Source organism: Chionomys nivalis, chromosome X, assembly GCF_950005125.1.
Source record: "Chionomys nivalis chromosome X, mChiNiv1.1, whole genome shotgun sequence".
Taxonomy (NCBI): Eukaryota; Metazoa; Chordata; class Mammalia; order Rodentia; family Cricetidae; genus Chionomys; species Chionomys nivalis.
Genome location: NC_080112.1, coordinates 1267083 through 1286534, shown reverse-complemented (window position 1 = coordinate 1286534; position 19452 = coordinate 1267083). Strand labels below are relative to the sequence as shown.

The following is a 19452-nucleotide window of genomic DNA, read 5'->3' as shown; positions in this document are numbered from 1 at the left end:
TTCCAAGACCAGCCTTAGTTCTGGATCAAAGTTCCCTTCCCCTCTTAAGCCCCTCCCCAGGTAGTAGAGCAACCTCCTCCCTTTCCCTAGCCCTCAGGATTTTCATACCTTGGCAGACCAACTTGGCCCCACGCCTGCCTCAGCCTTGAACCGATTGAACCGACAGAATCGCAGCGCCAGCCAGGTTACGGACTTGGGGTGGGGAGAAGAGGAAGCCTGCTTTCCGACCCACCCAAGAGCCGGCCCCACACCCAACTCTCTAATCCCCACAAGCAGGGCTGGTCTCCGCCTCTCCGTCCAGGAGGCGGTGCCTGGGAACTGGTCCTGACTGTCCTCCCCGCCCAAGATGGGTGGTGCCTGTTCTGAGCCGACTGCAGTCACTTGAGCCGTCCAGATTGTTGAGTAGTAGTTACCTGAACCTAGGGACCAAGGTGAAGAGGTTTGCTCGCTCATTCTCTGGCCCCTTCCCCGCAGCGGGGAGCGAAGCAGTCTTCTTTCTCTCTACGTACTTAGGCCTTCCTAAATTATATTTGTCAGAAAACGCAAAGCAATGAACCTTCTGCACAGGATAGGCAGCGTGACTGGCTACTGAGTCCTTTCAGGTCCCCGTTGGATGACTATGGAGTTAGAAAAAACGTCCCATGGGAGGTCGGGCGGTGGTGGTGCATGCTTTTAATCCCAGCATTCTGGAGGAAGATGGATCTCTGTGAGTTCGAGGCCAGCCTGGTATGAGTTCCAGGACAGGCTCCAAAGAAAGAGAAACCTGTCTCGAAAAACAAAAAACAAAAACACTGCTCACGGGCACGTTACTTTTGCTACCACATGAACGCTAGGCAAGTACTCTATCATGGAGATAACCACCCCCAACCTTCCACCCGCCAGCTATCAATAAAACTGAATTTTAAAACAATACCAGGATGTGGTAGGTAGCATATGCTTTTAGAATTTGGGGTTAGCCTGGTCTATATATTAAGTTCCAGACTAGCGAGGGATCACAGTAAATCCCTCTCTCTCTCTAAAAAAAAATCCTCTTGTGATACCCACAGAATTTGAGAGACAGAGGCAGGAGGATTGCTGTGACTTGAAAGCGAGCTTGAAATTAGTGTGGGCTGCATAAGACTATACTGATTTAAATGGAGGGGGCAGATAAAAGGGCATCTCTGAGGCTTCCTGGACGCCAACCTGGTGGAAAACGTGACCCCAGGCTCAATAACAGACCTGGTTTCGAAAGTAGTAAGGCACAGAATGATGGTCGCAGACCCTCAATGCCCTTTTCTCGCCTCTGCAGATAATCCGATTCACACGGGGTGGGGGAGGGGGAGATAATAAGTAAAAGAGTTCCACCAGTTTAGGCCTTGAGTGGCTTCAGATAATGGTGCTGCGCAGCTCTTGTCACCTACAGACACTAGAATTAAGGAACCAAAGAGACGCTTAGCTTCTGGCGGTATCAAAATCAAGACTCTGACGGGGAAGAGGGCGGGGCGAGGATAGCGTAGACCTGTCCCCGGCAGCCGTCAAGCGACCTAGGCCTGTTTTGCGACCACAAGCGTTCCCGGCTCGCTTTCCGGCAGGTCCGTGGAGTCTGAGGCCGCCAAGGCAAGCTCTGGTAGTACGTGTGGCTCCCCACAGCAATTCTGTCTCCTGGCTTGAGCAGCAGCACTTTTCTGTCCGGAGAGCGGTACTAGGGAGGCTCTGAGCTGCCTCACGAAGTGACCTTAGTTTAGCTCTCTGCTAGTTTGTCGGAGATCCCTCTCCTGAGCGTTGGAGGGCACGGGCTAGTCCGGGGCAGGAGGAGCTCCGGGCTGCGAAGTCAGGACCGGAGGAGATGCCCCTCCACGTGAAGTGGCCGTTCCCCGCGGTGCCCCGGCTCACCTGGACCATAGCCAGCAGCGTCGTCATGGGCCTGGTGGGCACCTACAGCTGCTTCTGGACCAGTGAGTGGTCAAAGGCCAAGGGAGAGACACAGGCTCCTAACCTGGCCAGAGTTGGAATTTGGTTTGGGTACTGGGGATGTGGCAGGGTCTCTTTTAGCACAGTAAGAATTTTCGGGCAGGTAGAGATGAGCAAGAGCTTGAGACTGACTTCTCTTCCCAGAGTACATGAACCAACTCACCGTGCACAACAAGGAAGTGCTGTATGAGCTCATTGAGAACCGAGACCCTGCCACCCCCCTCATCACGGTCTCCAACCACCAATCCTGCATGGATGATCCTCATCTCTGGGGTACTGTACCAGTGTGCTTGGGTTCAAGTGGGCAAAACAGGAACAGGCCCCAACCAAAGACAGAATAGATTCGCTTCTCACCAGGCTCTTTGGGAAACCACGGAATTGTTTGTGGGATATACTGCCTAGTTGCTGGAAGTTTTGTGTTCCCCATAGGATTGCTCCAGGGAATGTTATTTGGACAGGATATCAGAAATTTAAAAGGAATATGGAAGTAGTCATGTCACATCAAGGGCTTTCATTTTTCTTAGGAATCCTGAAACTCCGCCACATCTGGAACCTGAAGTTGATGCGTTGGTGAGGAGCAATAGACCCTTTGAAGTGGCCCATCCATTTCTGCCCAGATTTGCCTGCCTTCTCTGCTCAGGAGGTGGCATCCAGCAGTCCAGGAAGGGCATGGGTGGGGCCCCACAGGCCCTTCTCTTGAGCTTCATTCTGCATGACAGTGATGGCAGGCATTGTACTGGGTGGGGAGAGTTGGGGACAAAGACTAGAAGTTTTGAAGGTAGGGATGACTGGGTCTATTGCTGCTCTAGGACCCCAGCAGCTGCAGACATCTGTTTCACCAAGGAGCTGCACTCCCATTTCTTCAGCTTGGGCAAATGTGTGCCTGTATGTCGAGGTGAGCTGCTCCTCTGGTAGGCATGTCCAGGCCTCCTTTGGGGGTAAGGAAGCTGGTGGTCGGTGTCTCTGTCTTAGAAGGACTCAGGGGAGCCATGGCATGACAGTATAGGTGACAGAGGGTAGGGAGAAGAATGACCTTTTACATTTTCTGCTGCTGCCTAAGGATTGTCCAGAATTCTAGCATGAGAATTCAAGGAGTGGGGCGGTGGTGGCGCACACCTTTAATCCCAGCACTCAGGAGACAGAGGTAGGCAGATCTCTGTGAGCTCAAGGCCAGCCTGGTCTACAGGAGCTAGTTCCAGGACAGGCTCCAAAGCTACAGAGAAACCCTGTCTCGATAAACCAAGAGAGAGAGAGAGAATTTAAGGAAGCTTTATTTGCTGTCCCTTCTATATCTATTACTCCTCTCAGGGAGAATAGTGTGGTGCTATCACTTTATGATTGTAGTGGGGTAATGTATAAAAGCCAGAGGGTTTGTTTCTGGGAAAACAAACAAATTGGTGGGGTGAGGAGCCTTGGATTGAATGATCACTCAGTACCTTTCACAACCCCCTAGAAGTTGGGGCCATCTTTTTTTTTTGGTTTTTCGAGACAGGGTTTCTCTGTAGCTTTGGAGCCTGTAGACCTGTAGACCAGGCTGGCCTCGAACTCCCAGAGATCCGCCTGCCTCTGCCTCCCGAGTGCTGGGATTAAAGGCGTGCGCCACCACCGCCCAGCTGGGGCCATCTTTTATGTTATTTTATTACTTAAAAAAATACCAATCCAAATTCCCACTCCCTCCCCTCCTCCCACTCCCTCCATACACACTCCCACCCCACCCCCTCCAACCCTAAGAGAGGGCAATGCACCCCGTCCTGTGGAAAGTCCAAGGCCCTCCCTACTACATCTAGGCTGAGCAGAGTATACATCCAAAGAGAATAGGATCCCAAGAAGCCAGTACATGCAGTAGAGACAAATCCCAATGTCATTATCAGTGGCCCCTCAGTCTACCAGTTGGGGCCATCTTGATCCCCATTTTCCAGATAGAGCTCAGAAGTCATGACCTTGGACAAATTTAGGATTCAAATCCACATTTCCTTTTTCTCTGGGGAAGCAGATTTGTTGTTTTCAATGAAAGAATGAAAGAAAAATTCTAAAAATGGGCAAATAAGCCCGTGGTAGAGGCACACACCTTAATCCCAGCACTCGGGAGGCAGAGGCAATTGGATCTCTGAGTTTGAGGCCAACCTGATCTACAAAGCAAGTTCCAGTACAACAAAGGCTACAGAGAGAAAGTTTGTCTCGAAAACCAAAACAAAACAAAAATACCAAAATGTCTGAAGGGATGGAAGTTTCTATTTCCTTCTTTTTTTTAAGAAAAGATTTATTTATTATGTATACAACATTCTGCCTGCATGTATGCCTGCATACCAGAAGAGGGCGCCAGATTTCATCATAGATGGTTGTGAGCCACCATGTGGTTGCTGGGAATTGAACTCAGGACCTCTGGAAGAACAGCCAGTGCTCTTAACCTCTGAGCCATCTCTCCAGCCCTATTTCCTTCTTTCTAAGTGTTCCAACAGAGACTACATTATCTTGCTGAATGACAGTGACATTTTCTCCCAGGTCCTGCTCTGATAATGTCAGTATTCTGATAATTTACACCTGTCCCTGACTCTAAGCTTCTCTTCTGCAATCTCAGAAGTCTTGTATGTATGTGTCTTGTTTTCGTTATTTTTCTTTTGTTTTCAGTTTGGGGGACAGAACACAGAGACTTGTGCATTCTGGGCATATACTGTACCTCTGAGTTATATTCCCAGTTCTCTTCATTCTTTTTGATCTTTACCTAGATTTTTATTTCAGTTAAAAACAGGATCTGAGATGGGCATGATGGCATGTGTCTGTAATCCCACCCCATCACTCTGTAAGTAGGAACAGGGACATGAAGATAGCTGTGACTTTGAGGCCAGCCTGGTCTACACAGCAAGTTCCAGACTAACCAGGACTACAGGACTACGTGGTGACTCCTTATCTTAAAAATAAAAAAGCTAGGCGTGGTGGTGCACACCTTTAATCCCAGCACTCAGAGGTCAGAAGCAGGTGAATCTACAGAGCTAGTTCCAAAACAGCCAGGGCTAAGAAGAGAAACCCTGTCTTTAAAAAACTAGGTATGGTGGCCTATACCTGAATTCCCTGTATTTGGGAGGTGGAAGTAGGTGATTTACCATGAATTTGAGGCCAGCTTGGACTGAAGACAGAGACCCTGTCTCAAAAAAAGCCCATGTGCACACACAAGTGTGTGTGTATACAACTGTGTGCCCACACATACAGAAAAATTGAGGGCTAGAGATGTGGCTCATTGGTACAATTTGTGCCTTTCTGGCACGGAGCCCTGAGTTCTATTCCTAGAATTGTAAAAAATATAAAACAAAAGATAGAAAATGAAACATTAATTTCAAGGACAGCAAAGATCTAATTACATGTGACTGAAACAGAGTTTGCGATACAGTTTCTGTGTTAAACCATTTTTCTCTAAGACTTTGTAGGTTGACCTTTAAGCACTGAAGATGTGATTTTACATAAGTAGAAATGGCATTTGCAAAAGCTAAAAAGTGTAAGCCTGTACCAAAGGCATATTATCCTTTTTACTTGCCCGTTTCAAGCTCAGAGGGTATATACCAGTGGGTTTTGGTAGAGGAGCAAACACCTTTAGTTACTACCATTCTCTGTGTACTGCTATCCCAAATAGGAAACCTGTGTTTCTTTCTGTTCCCTGAAATCATTCCCACTTCTGGCCCCTGAGTGAGCTGCCAGATCAGGTCACTATTGAGGTTGGACTGAGACTCCTGAATCCCTAACCACATCTTCCAAACAGCAGGCTTACAGAGAACAGTACTGACCTGAGATAGCTCCAGTGTTGCTCCGTCCCATTTTATATGATTAGGATATTTACCTATTCTGTCAGCCTCCCTTCCGTTTCCTGGTTCTGTTCACCCTATGGTTATTCTTCCACTATTGTGGAGAGTCTTACTATATCTAGGTGATTCAAGGTTGCTAGCCAGCAAAAGGCATTAGGTCTCTACATCTGTAGTGTGACTGATAGCTGGGCTACCTGGATGATCCAGGTTTGTGTCGTTACCTTTCCTCCATCTAGTGTGATCATCTCAGAATGTATCCAAGGTTTTACTAGCCTCAGGGCAGCTTGACTCCTGTTTTCAGTTTGTTTCAATCTTTTTGTTTGTTTTTTTGAGCAGTGGTCTTACAGAAACCCAGCTGGCCTTGAAATACCAATAGGTCCTCCCTCAAAAACTTCCCAGTCTCTTCTGTGTTTTCTGTTTACTGAAGTGTTCTATCTTGGTCCAGAAACCTCAAGGAAGGTCAAAGTGGTGGCTTCCAAAGAGCTGATTAGCAGCCAGCAAATGGGTGTGTGTTGGGGTAGGGCAGATTCCAGCAGGGCAGGAAGGAGGAAGGTTCATGGTTATCATTTCAGTAAGAAATACTGTTTAGGGCTGGAGAGATGGCTCAGAGGTTAAGAGCATTGCCTGCTCTTCCAAAGGTCCTGAGTTCAATTCCCAGCAACCACATGACTCGCAACCATCTGCAATGAGGTCTGGTGCCCTCCTCTGGCCTGCAGGCATACATGCAGACAGAATATTGTATACATAATAAGTAAATAAATAAATATTTAAAAAAAAAAAGAAATACTGTTTAGCCAGGTGTCTTGATGCACACCTGTAATTCCAGCACCTGGAAAACTGAGGTAAAAGGATTGCAACAAATTTGAGCCAGCCAGGCCGGGCGGTGGTGGCGCACACCTTTAATCCCAGCGCTCAGGAGGCAGAGGCAGGCGGATCTCTGTGAGTTCGAGACCAGCCTGGTCTACAAGAGCTAGTTCCAGGACAGGCTCCAAAACCACAGAGAAACCCTGTCTCGAAAAACCAAAAAAAAAAAAAAAAAAAAAAAATTGAGCCAGCCACTGGGCAGTGGTGGCGCACACCTTTGATCCCAGCACTTGGGAGGCAGAGGCAGGTGGATCTCTGTGAGTTCGAGGCCAGCCTGGTCTACAAGAGCTAGTTCCAGGACAGGAACCAAAAGCTACGGAGAAACCCTGTCTCGAAAAACCAAAAAACAAAAAAAAAAAAACAAAAATTGATTCAGCCTGGGTTACATAGTAATATCTGTCTCAGAAAAGAAAAGGAAGGTGCTGTTTGCACATGACAGGCACTAAGAGGTTGAGAAGACATTGTTTTGATATAGGATGTTATACTCTGTGGCCCATCCTGACCTCATACTCACAGCAGCTCTCCTGCTTCAGCCTCCCAAGTGCTGGGATTATAGACATGAGCCTCCATGCCCATCTTGAGAGGAGGATATAACCAAACCAAAAATGTGAAGGGTCAGGGTAGCAGGGAGGAACAGACTCTGAAAATAGTTGTTGGCAGTGTCTATGGATGGTGCTGTAGGGGATGAACTTTTGCCTCCATCCTAATTAGGGTGGATCAGGAGTGGGCCCCTGATGTGTGAATCTAGTTCACTGAGGTTTGGAGAGCTTGATATCTTCCCCAGAGAATGGATCAAAGAGAACAGATCTTTCTCTGCAGGAGATGGTGTCTACCAGAAAGGGATGGACTTCATTTTGGAGAAGCTTAACCATGGGGACTGGGTACACATCTTTCCAGAAGGTCAGTTGGGTGCTTGGTCAGGGTCCTTCAGCATGCATGGTTTCAGATTCCAAGCCTTGTCTCTGTATTCTCTCACTAGGGAAAGTAAACATGAGTTCTGAGTTTCTGCGCTTCAAATGGGGTAAGTGTTGCTGTTCAAATTGACACAGCCAAGTACCCCATCCAAAGATGGCCCTGTGAGTTCCTGGCTTCATTCCCCTCTCTGGTGGATGTGTCAGGGACAGTGGGAATGGGACAGGTGGTGAGTCAAGGACTAGTCTTTTAATTGAGAGTCAGTAGAAATGACACTGGCCAGAGATTGGCAGGGCAGCTTGGCCCAACTTGTGCCAATGCTTCTGCCTCTCTCCTAAGTAGGAATTGGACGGCTGATTGCTGAGTGTCATCTAAACCCCATCATCCTGCCACTATGGCATGTTGGTGAGCCAGGGACTGGGGGTAGGGAGGGGACTTCCTTAGATGTTTTGAAGGGGATTGTGGGTTGGATGGCTGAGAGAAGTACCTGGGGTTCTCTTCTTGGTACCCTGGTGCACTACTTCCCCCAATGGCTGGCTTTCTATCCATTGTGCTACAGGAATGAATGACGTCCTCCCTAATAGCCCACCCTACTTCCCCCGATTTGGACAGGTGGGTAGGCACTTCTGACTCTTGTCTATCTATTTGCCTGTTATCTACCCTGTGTCTCCTAGCACATACTATAAAGGATTGGTTGAGAATTTGCTGAACATGAGCATGTAGTTGGGGAGGGAGCTAGGTGGGACTTTTCTGGAAGTAAGGCCTTTAGAATAAGAATCGAAAATCAGGATGGGGTGGGATACAAGGTAGAGCAGGATAGGTCATCTCAGGATTAGGCTGTCCCTTGGATACCACCAAGCCCAGCTGCCTATTTTAAAGAGGGAGAGTGGCTTTCAAGAGCACCAAACCCATTAGGCAAGGCTTGGCTCTGACTCACCACATTGTTTGGGCTGGAACTATAGGCTCCTTGTCATCCTTGATGGCCTACCTCCTTACAGAAAATCACCGTGCTGATTGGAAAGCCCTTCAGTGCACTCCCTGTGCTTGAGCGGCTCCGGGCAGAAAACAAGTCAGCTGTGAGTTATCACCCAAGGTCCCCTAGGTGTCCTTGACCTTCCCAGCCCCTCCGACTCCCGGGGTACCTCAGTCATGGTCCCTGAGGAGTGCAGGCCAGCACCATCCTTGTTCTCAGGTGGAGATGCGGAAAGCCCTCACTGACTTCATTCAAGAGGAATTCCAGCGGCTGAAGATGCAGGCGGAACAGCTCCACAACCACTTCCAGCCTGGAAGATAGGCTTTTCCTGCCCAGTCTGTGCCCTGAAGTCCTTAGCCAAGAGAGTACGGGAACCTCCAGGGTTTGGGAAGTAGTGGTGCAGGACCCTGTCCAAGCCTGCTTGACTCTGTACTGCCTTTGAGATTCTTCCCTGCACAAAACTGAGGCTGGAAAATGAACTGATGCTTTTAACTCAGATAGATTGGCATATAATCCCTGCTGGGTACTCTTTTTTGTTTGTTTTGAGACAGGGTGTCTCTGACTGTCCTGAAATTCTGTTTGTAGACCCGGTTGGCCTCAGACCACAGAGATCCACCTGCCTCTGCCTCCCAAGTGTTGGGATTAAAGGTGTGCGCCACCATTGCTCAGCCTGGATATTCTTTCTTATCCTTGAGCATCTGACTCCTCTTGGATTAAAAGAAGAGCCTTGGCTGTTCCTCACACTTGGCAGAAAAGGGAGGAAGACTCTTAGGCAGGGGCTAGTATTGGAAGGGAGCAAAGCAGGCAGTTGAGCAACTAATAGGAGAATAGGTGTCCTGGCCATAAATGCAGAAAGAGAACCCAAATGGCCCCTTGGATGGGCTACCACCACTTGCCTACCTTTGCCCAGGGGCTGCTTACAACATCCTCAGGGAAGACTGTCATTCTTCCACCTGAGCTTCTCCCACAGCAAAGTTTATCCTTGGGTGGCCTCCAAACAAGAGCAAGTCTTGGCCCAGGATAAAAGCCCAGCTAAACTTAACTAGATGTTTCTGTTAGAGGGCAGAAAAAGGGCCCCCAAGACCTGAACATGAACTCCTCACATCAGGGCCTATATACTTCTCTAACCTTTTTGCCTTGACATCCCCTATGTCCTGAGATCTGGGTTTTCATGTTTTTAGAGTAATAAAATATTTGTGTTATGCCACTATACTTCTGTCTTCTGTGTAGGAATGCAGATGGGAAGTACCTTGCTGGACAAGAAAACAGGACCCTTGAGCCTGGATACAATGAGATCATTTAAGTAGATGGACATTGGGATCTCACTATGCACTGGCCACTCAAGACTTCCATTATCACCTGAAAATCCTATAAAAATATGGCAGTCAGCCGGGCGGTGGTGGCGCACGCCTTTAATCCCAGCACTCGGGAGGCAGAGGCAGGCGGATCTCTGTGAGTTCGAGACCAGCCTGGTCTACAAGAGCTAGTTCCAGGACAGGCTCCAAAACCACAGAGAAACCCTGTCTCGAAACCCCCCCCCCAAAAAAAATATGGCAGTAGAGATTCATAATAGTGGTAAAATAAGACTAATAACTATATCAAAACCTCAAATCAGACATGGTAGTATGCACCTGTGATTCCAGCACTCAGGAGGCTGAAACAGGAATTTTGCCAAGTGTTCAAGGTTGACCTGGGATACTGAGTGAGACACTAAAAAGAAAAAAAAAATTAGGCTGGGCGGTGGTGGCGCACGCCTTTAATCCCAGCACTTGGGAGGCAGAGGCAGGTGGATCTCTGTGAGTTCGAGACCATCCTGGTCTACAAGAGCTAGTTCCAGGACAGGCTCCAAAACCACAGAGAAACCCTGTCTCAAAAAACCAAAAAAAAAAAAAAAAAAAAAAAATTAAAGTCAAGTGTGGAAGGCAGGGGCAGGCAGATATCTCTGAGCTACATAGTGAGACCCTGTCTCAAGAAGAAAATTAGATGTGAATGGTGGTGCACTCCTTTAATCTCAGCACTTGGAGTGTGTCTTAGGTTTCCTTTTTTTTTAAATTTTTCTTTTTTAAAAATTTATTTATTATGTATACAGTATTCTGTCTGCATGTATGCCTACGGGTGAGAAGAGGGCACCAGATCTCATTACAAATGGTTGTGAGCTACCATGTGGTTGCTGGAAATTGAACTCAGGACCTCTAAAAGAGCAGGGAGTTCTCTGAACCTCTGAGCCATCTCACCAGTCCTTAATTTTTTTTAAATTTTATATACACTGGTGTTTTGTTATGGGTATTGGGTCCCCTGGAATTGGAGTTACAGACAGTTGTGAACTGCCATGTGGGAATTGAACCCAGGTCTTCTGGAAGAGCAGTTTAGTGCTCTTAATCCCTGAGCCATTTCTCCAGTCCTGTCTTAGGGTTTCTGTTGCTTTGAAGAGACACCATGACCATAGCAACTTTGTTTCTCGAGCCAGGATTTCTATGTGTAGCTCTGGCTGTCCTGGAACTTACTTTGTAGGCCAAGCTGGCCTCAAACTCAGAGATCCACCTGCCTCTGCCTCCTGAGTGCTGGGATTAAAGGTGTGCACCACACCTGGCCACAGCAGCTATTATAAAGGAAAACATTTAATTGGGGTGGCTTACAGTTTCAGATGTCTAGTCCATTATCATGGTGTGACATGGTGCTGGAGAAGAAGCTGAGAGTTCTACATCTTGATACACAGGCAACAGAAGGAGTCTATGTCCGCAGTGGGCATATCTTGAACATAGAAGACCTCAAAGCCTGCCCCCACTATGACATACCAAACTACTGCAGGGTAGATCTCTGAATTTGAAGCCAACCTGGACTACATAGTTCCAGGCCAACCAGGGCTACACAGTGAGACCTTGTTTTGGGAAGGGGGGGCAATTAAAATTTTAAAACATTTTTCAGAAGGGGGGAGCATCACTTTGTGGGGATACGTAGAATACGTGTAAAAGCCAACCATACAACTTAGGTCCAAGAGTAATATCTCCTTTTCATGTATTTTGTATCCCTTTGAGAAATGCTAGGTACATGTTTTAAACTTAAATCCTATTACAATTCCATTTGTTCAAACACACACCCCTCACTGGTGGTATGGTGGTGCAGGCCTATAATCCCAGCAATTAATTGTGAAGTGAAGTTCAAGGTCTTCAGCTATACAGTAAGTTCAGGGCCAGCCTGAACCCTTCTATCAAAAAAAAAAAAAAAAGCCGGGCGGTGGTGGCGCACGCCTTTAATCCCAGCACTCGGGAGGCAGAGGCAGGCGGATCTCTGTGAGTTCGAGACCAGCCTGGTCTACAGAGCTAGTTCCAGGACAGGCTCCAAAACCACAGAGAAACCCTGTCTCGAAAAACCAAAAAAAAAAAAAGGCCCAGCAAGATGCCTGAGCAAGTAAAGGTATTCATTGCTAAGCTTGTCAACCTGAGTTAGATCTCCAGAATCCCCATGATTCAAGGAGAGAAGGAACTACTGAAAGTTGTTTCATCCAGTCTCTACATACATGCCATGACACTCATGCCCATGTGTACACACAGGTTGGGGGTGCAGAAGAAATTGTTCAGCAGTTAAGAGTGCTTGTTGCTTTTGCTGAGGACCCAGGTTCTATTTATCCCTAGCATCCATATCAGGAGACTCAACCACCTATAACTCCAGCTCCAGAGAACCCAATGCCCTCTCTGGCCTCCATGAGCACCTACACACAAGCATACAGATAAATGATAAAAATAAATCTTAAAACCTTAAAATACTGCCTCCTGTATGCTACATTAGCAGTCTACCACTGAGCTACTTTACATGCTTCAAATACAGACTTTTTCAGTATGATCTTACATTCACAACAAAATTAGTATATTAAACTCCTACATACCCCATATACCCTGCACATATAGTCTCCCCTACGACCAGAATTCTGTACTAGAATATATCTGACACATGGATGAACTCACATGGCATATCTCCCTGATTCCATAGTTTACTTAAGTAGTCTATAGGTTTTGACAAAAGTCTAATAACATGCCCACTATTATTGTAGCTTTACTAACATAAATACTATATTCCTCTTACTCATACTCATATCCCCTCCCAACAAACCCCTGGCTACTGTTGGCCTTTTTTTTTTTTTTTTTGGTTTTTCGAGACAGGGTTTCTCTGTAGTTTTGGAGCCTGTCCTGGAACTAGCTCTTGTAGACCAGGCTGGTCTCGAACTCACAGAGATCCGCCTGCCTCTGCCTCCCGAGTGCTGGGATTAAAGGCGTGCGCCACCACCGCCCGGCTACTGTTGGCCTTTTACTGGTCCACAATTTTGCTTTGGGTAGAATGCAGCAAATTTGGAATTATAGTTGGCAGGTCTATGAGATTGCTTGTTTTTCACTTACTGATAAGCATTTAAGTTTGTCCTATGTCTTTTCATGGTATTATAACTGCTTTCCTTTTACCACTGAATAATATTCCATTGTATGAATGTACCAGTTTAGTCATTCACCTACTGAAGGACATTTTGAATACTTCAAAACTTTAGTAATTATGATTTAAAATGCTCTAGACATCTTTTTGTGCAGACTTTTTTAATGAATATACACTTTTAACTCATTTAGGTAAGTACCAAGGAATATGTCTGCTGGATTATAAGGCAAGAATATGTTTAATTTTGTTAGATGACAACATGTAATCTTCCAGAGTAGCTATATTGTTTGTATTCCTAAGAGCAATGAATGGGTTTCTGAGCTTTCTGTTGCTGTGACAAAATACTTGAGAGAAATCAGCTTAAAGGAGGAAATATATTGGCTTCTGATTTCAGAGCTTTAATCATGGTCATTTGATCCTATCATTGTAAGCTTGTGAGAGCATCATGATGGGGTGTGGGCATAATGGGACAGAGCTGTGCACCCTTTGGGAAGCAAACAGATGGAGAGAGATGGGACAGAGGCAAAATAAAACAAAGTTTGTCATGATGGGACATACCTATTTTAGCCCTCATGAGGAAGAACTTAAGTTCAAGGCCAGCCTAGGCCACAAAACAAAAAACTTTTGTAAATGGAGACCACTTGTTCATTTCCTGGCTGCACAGACCCATATAATCACACAGAAACTATTAATTACAACATTGCTTGGCCAATAGCTTAGGCTTCTTATCAACTAACTCTTACATCTTAAATTAACCCATTTCTATTCTGTATATCACCACAAGGCTGTAGCTTACTGGGTAAAGTTCCAGCAGCAGCATCTTTCTCCTTCGGCAGTTACGTGACATTTCTTTGGCTCTGCCTACTCTCTCTATATATATCTCTTCTAGCCTGGCTATATTCTGCTCTGCCATAGGCCAAAGCAGCTTTATTCATTAACCAATAATAGCAACACAAAGGACTTCCCACATCATCTCCCCTTGTCTAAGTAAAAAGGAAGGTTTTAACTTTAACATAGCAAAATTACATATCCAAAACAGTTATCAAGCAAGAATTACAGTTACAGTATTTAGTCTATTTACATTTGGCAAATTAAGGAAAATACTCTATCATTTATCCTATCTTTCTGAGTCAAAAGTTTTATATCTAATTTATTCTTTATCATAGCTAAGGAAAACTATAACTGTCTTCAAAGACCCCAGAAGGATATAATATTACCTAACTAAATAGGAAGTACATTGTAAGCAACTTCCAAAACTTTAGAATTGACAAAGACATCTGGCTGTCTGGACAGTTGTTGCAATTTATAATAGTCCCACACTAGCCCAGAATGGAGTATAATAAAGGTTTGTTTAATAGGGGGTGTATTCACAGAAAGGATAGCAATCGGCAGTCCTCTGTGTGCGCTGGGACTGGAACTGAATCCAGCAACCAAGAGGCTTGCACACACTTTACATCTGCATTTATAGTACATGAGACCACACCCAAAGTGAGCTGGTATCGTAAAGGCTATTGACTGAAGGAGTTCCCACAGCAGATAGTCACCCAAAGTTCTGTAACATTGGGGCATCCATCTTCAGCCTACAGGCCCATAGTATCTGGCAGATTTTTCCATGAAGCAGGACATTTGAAAGACAGTTTTGTCTATATTGGCAGTTTGTCAGTCACTTTCTTCTGTATCTTACAGAATGTCTGGCAAACTCATGAAGCATGAACCCTGAAGGACTGTCTCACCTTCTTTAGGCAAGTTTAGCAGTCATTTTTCTGTGGGTCCTGCATGTCCAGTTCATACAGCGTACCATCAAGCAGTCCAGGCAAAAGCAGTTTCTTTTTTCTTTTTTCTTTTTTCTTTTTTTTGATTTTTTGAGTCAGGGTTTCTCTGTAGCTTTAGAGCCTGTCCTGGAACTAGCTCTTGTAGACCAGACTGGCCTCAAACTCACAGAGATCCACCTGTCTCTGCCTCCCAAGTGCTGGGATTAAAGGCGTGCACCACCACCACTGCCCCGCTCAAAAGCAGTTTCTTACCCAAGTGTCTAGCAAACTCCATAAGGAGACTTCGATGCCTATCTTCCTTTTAAAGTAATTGCTGCCAGGAGCAGTCATATCTCACTGTTGAGAAAAGTCTAAGTGCTTAAAACATTTTAAATGCCATATTCTGTAAGTCTTTGAAGTATTGAAGATTATTTAACTGAAATATATCTCTGCATATCTAGAAAACCTAACTAACATGATTACAGTTTGACTATTATAGATGTCTATTAGTCTGTATTTCTTTTTTTAATATTTATTTATTATGTGTACAATATTCTGTCTGTGTATATGCCTGCAGGCCAAAAGAGGGCACCAGACCTCATTACAGATGGTTGTGAGCCACCATGTGGTTGCTGGGAATTGAACTCAGGACCTTTGGAAGAGCAGGCAATGCTCTTAACCACTGAGCCATCTCTCCAGCCCCTGTATTTCTTTTTTTTAAAATGGGGATTTTCTTTCTTTTTTTCCATGATATTTATTGAGCTCTATGTTTTTCTCTGCTCCCCTCCCTGCCTCTCCCCTCCCGACTTCAACCCTCCCCCAAGGTCCCCGTGCTCCCAATTTACTCAGGAGATCTTGTCTTTTTCTACTTTCTACTTCCCACGTAGATTATATCTAGTGTCTCTTGGTGTCCGTATTGTTGTCTAAGTTTTCTGGAATAATCTGTATTTCTTAACTATACGTTAAATTTATTTATTTATTTATTTATTTATTTATTTATTTATTTATTTATTTTGGTTTTTCGAGACAGGGTTTCTCTGTGGTTTTGGAGCCTGTCCTGGAACTAGCTCTTGTAGACCAGGCTGGTCTCGAACTCACAGAGATCCGCCTGCCTCTGTCTCCCAAGTGCTGGGATTAAAGGCGTGCGCCACCACCTCCCGGTTTACGTTACATTTTTAAATGAGCTGCACAAACACAATGCCTCAAACAAGAAGAAATATATATATATACTCGGTGTAGCAAATTGTCCTTAAATTTGTATCAATAGACCAAAGTCTATACCAATGTAAAGTATTAATCTCTATATATCACTTTCAAACATAGTAAGCCAGACATGATGACAAATACCAGTAATGCCTAAATTTTGGAGGTGGAAGCAGAAAGAGTAGTTAGTCAGATCATCCTTGGCTATATGGCAAACTCAAAGCCTTTCTGGGCTACTTGAGATCCTGTCTCAAAAAATTCAAAAATTAATATAGCCTTCTGCCCTGTAGACATATTGGCATAAGCCTTTAATTGCAGAACTCTGGAAGTAGAAGTAGGATGAGAATTCAAAGTCATCCTCAACTGGATGGCCAGTTCCAAACCAATCAGGGCTACCTAGAAAGATCTTATCTCAAAACAACAATGGCAACAAAGGACTGTGGTTGGGATAGTGCGTGCCTAGCATGTGAAAAGTTCCGGGTTTTATCCCTAGCATGACAAAAAAAAAATCTTAAAAAGAAAGGAGAGAGAACCCTCTCCTCCTTTGTTTGGTCTCGATAAACCAAAAAGAGAGAGAGAAAGGGTGGGGGAGAAGAGGGGGTGTGGGGGAAAGATGGCTCAACAGAACACTGGCTGCTCTTGCAGAAGACCCAGGTTTGATTCTCATCACCCATGTGGCAACACAGAACTATGGTGATATTTTGTTAGTGATCTAACAAAACTTGCCTGAAAATAAGAGTGCGGAGCTAGTCACTAGTTAGCCAAACAGGACAGGCAGTGATGGCACACACCTTTAATCCCAGCACTCGGGAAGAGGAGGCAGGTGGTCTCTGTGAGTTCAAGACCACCCTGGTCTACACGAGATTGATCCATGTAGTGGGAGCTGCGGAGATGGCTCAGTGGTTAAGAGCACTCACTGGCTGCTCTTCCAGAGGTCCTGAGTTCAATTCCCAGCAACCACATGGTGGCTCACCATCTCTAAAAAAGAAACAGAATCAGACGGTGGAGCCTCACACCTTAATCCTAGTACTTGGGACACATATGTCTTTAACCCCAACACTAGACAGGTGGAGACAGGAGCCCAAGCATTCAATTTGAGAATTTACAGAGACATGATACCCCATTCGGTCTGAGGATTTAGTAGGGGTAAGAACTAGTTTTTATTATTAAGACCAATTAGAAATGGTGCTACACACAACCATCAATGCTCTCTTCTGGACTCCACTAGCACCAGGCACACATGTAGTACATATACATACATGCTGACAAACACCATGCCTGAAAAGGTTTACAATTTATTTATTTATTTATTTATTTGTTTAATTTTGGTTTTTCATGACAGGGTTTCTCTGTAGCTTTGGAGCCTGTCCTGGATTTCCCTCTGTAGACCAGGTTGGCCTCAGACTCACAGACATCGGCTTGTCTCTGCCTCCTAAGTGCTGGGATTAAAGGTGTGCCATCACCACCCGGCTAACTCTTTATTTTTATATTTATTTATTTATATTTATGACAGGGTTTCTCTGTGTGGTCCTGGCTGTCCTGGAACTCACTCTGTAGACTAAGCTAGTCTCAGACTCAGAGATCTGCCTGCCTCTGCCTCCAAGGTAATGGGATTACAAGCATACTCCACCACCTCCTGGCTACTCAGGCTGGCCTTGAACTCCTTATTTACCCAAAGCTGGGTTTGAACTTCCTATCCTCTTGTCTAAGTACTAGGGTCACAGGCAGGTACAACCATGTTCAGATAAGTTTATTACTTTTTGATTTATCGAGACAGGATTTCTTTATGTAGTTCTGGCTGTCCTGGAACTAGGTCTGTTAGACCAGGTGATCTCAGATTCACAGAGATCTGCCTCCTGAGTGCTGGGATTCAAGGCACAACTGCAGACTAAGTAGCCTAATCCTCTCTCTCTTCCCATTTTATATTCCCTCTCGTGTTGGGATGAAAAGTGTGAGGCACCACCACTTGGGTATATTTCTTTTTTTTTTTTTCTTTTTTGGATTTTCGAGACAGGGTTTCTCCGTAGCTTTTGGTTCCTGTCCTGGAACTAGCTCTTGTAGACCAGGCTGGCCTCGAACTCACAGAGATCCACCTGCCTCTGCCTCCCGAGTGCTGGAATTAAAGGCGTGCGCCACCACCGCCCGGCCCACTCGGGTATATTTCTGCACTGATCTTGTGTACTTGAACTCAGAGATCCATCTGCTTCTGTTTCCCAAATCCTGGGATTAAAGGTGTGTGCCACCACTACCTGACCTCTAGTGGCTTAGCTTTATTAAAACATAAATAAAATATCACTATATTTCCCCTTTTGTCTAAAATAAAAAAGAAGGCTATAACTAATGTAAGAAAAAACTATATAGTTTTTACAGTAAGTACAATAACTATATAAAATATATATAGGCAATAAGTACATTAACAATATCTAGTCCATTTGCATTTGACTTTTATTTTTAGAGACAGGGTTTTTCTGTATAACAGCCCTAGCTGTCCTGGAACTCACTCTGTAGACCAGGCTGGCCTTGAACTCATAGAGAGCCACCTACCTCTGACTCCTGAGTGCTGGAATTAAAGGCAAGCGCTACCACTGCCCAGCCCAACAAACACTCTTCTCATATTTTTTTACTATGATATATGCCAAATAAATAATGTATTAGTTCCCTAGAGTGTTGTAGCAAATTGTCACAAACTAGCTAACTTAAAAAAGAGTTCTAACCAGGCAGTGGTGGCACACACCTTTAATCCCAACACTCAGGAGGCAGAGGCAGGCAGATCTCTGTGAGTTCGAGGCCAACCTGGTCTATAAGAGCTAGTGCCAGGACAGGCTCCAAAGCTACACAGAGAAACCCTGCCTTGAAAAACCAAAAAAACAACCAAACAAACAACAGAGTTCTGATAATTTTGTACACTACCAGTCACAAATAAGGGTGTTTGTGCAGCTGAGTTTTCTCTGAAGGCTCTAGGAGAGAATTGGTTCCTGTTTCTCCTGTTGTTCTGACAACTGCCAGAAATCCTTGGTTGTAGCTGCATCACTGTTCACTTTTCCTTCTTCCTTGTCTGAATCTATGTTTTCCTCCTTTTTTTTTAGAGGAGGTGGGAAGCAGGAGGACCAGAAATTTCAAGTTATCATTACCCACATAGTGAGTTTGAGGCCACCTTGGACTATGAGTCCATCACAAACAAACAAAAAATAAATAAATTTTCCTTTTTCTTTCTCTATCTCTCTTGACAGGGTTTCTCTGTTCTCTCTGTAGCACTGGTTGTCCTGAACTCACTTTGTAGACCAAACTGGCCTTGAAATCTCAGAGATCTGTCTGCCTCTGCTTCCTAAATGCTGGTACTAAAGGCATCTACCACCACCACCCAACAAATTTCCCTCTTTTTATAATGACACCAATCATCAGACTGTGGCCCATCCTTCCATATTCTGACTTTAGCAGTCAGTATGAGTTTATTATAAACTGATTATATGTGCAAAGACCCTGTCTGTTTCCAGCCGGGCAGTGGTGGCACATGCCTTTAATCCCAGCACTCAGGAGCAGAGAGAGGCAGGAGTATTTCTCTGAGCTCAAGGCCATCCTGGTCTAT

General features: G+C 45.1%; 1 protein-coding gene across 5 annotated transcripts; it reads left to right on the top strand.

Annotated features, from left to right (window-relative positions):
• Positions 1-1576: 1576 nt before the first annotated feature.
• Tafazzin (tafazzin, phospholipid-lysophospholipid transacylase) lies at positions 1577-9699 on the top strand. Of its 5 annotated transcripts, none has more exons than XM_057760532.1 (10): positions 1577-1906; positions 2095-2223; positions 2475-2520; positions 2760-2845; positions 7428-7508; positions 7588-7629; positions 7863-7925; positions 8080-8132; positions 8519-8596; positions 8713-9699. In XM_057760532.1, the coding sequence occupies exons 2-10, from the start codon at positions 2100-2102 to the stop codon at positions 8812-8814; spliced, it is 675 nt and encodes a 224-aa protein (XP_057616515.1). In that variant the 5' UTR covers positions 1577-1906; positions 2095-2099; the 3' UTR covers positions 8815-9699. The 5 variants fall into 5 exon arrangements, with proteins under 5 accessions (XP_057616515.1, XP_057616512.1, XP_057616514.1 ...); XM_057760529.1 differs by having other exon boundaries at positions 1577-1934; XM_057760531.1 differs by lacking the exon at positions 7428-7508 and having other exon boundaries at positions 1577-1934.
• Positions 9700-19452: the final 9753 nt, after the last annotated feature.

Bases quoted from the DNA above. Each gene is read 5' to 3' on its own strand.
- Tafazzin (XM_057760529.1), top strand. From the start codon at position 1,826: ATGCCCCTCCACGTGAAGTGGCCGTTCCCCGCGGTGCCCCGGCTCACC. The intron at 2,846-7,427 runs GTGAGCTGCTCC...CTTTCTCTGCAG, and splicing joins ATGTGTGCCTGTATGTCGAG to GAGATGGTGTCTACCAGAAA. The intron at 8,597-8,712 runs GTGAGTTATCAC...CCTTGTTCTCAG, and splicing joins GGGCAGAAAACAAGTCAGCT to GTGGAGATGCGGAAAGCCCT.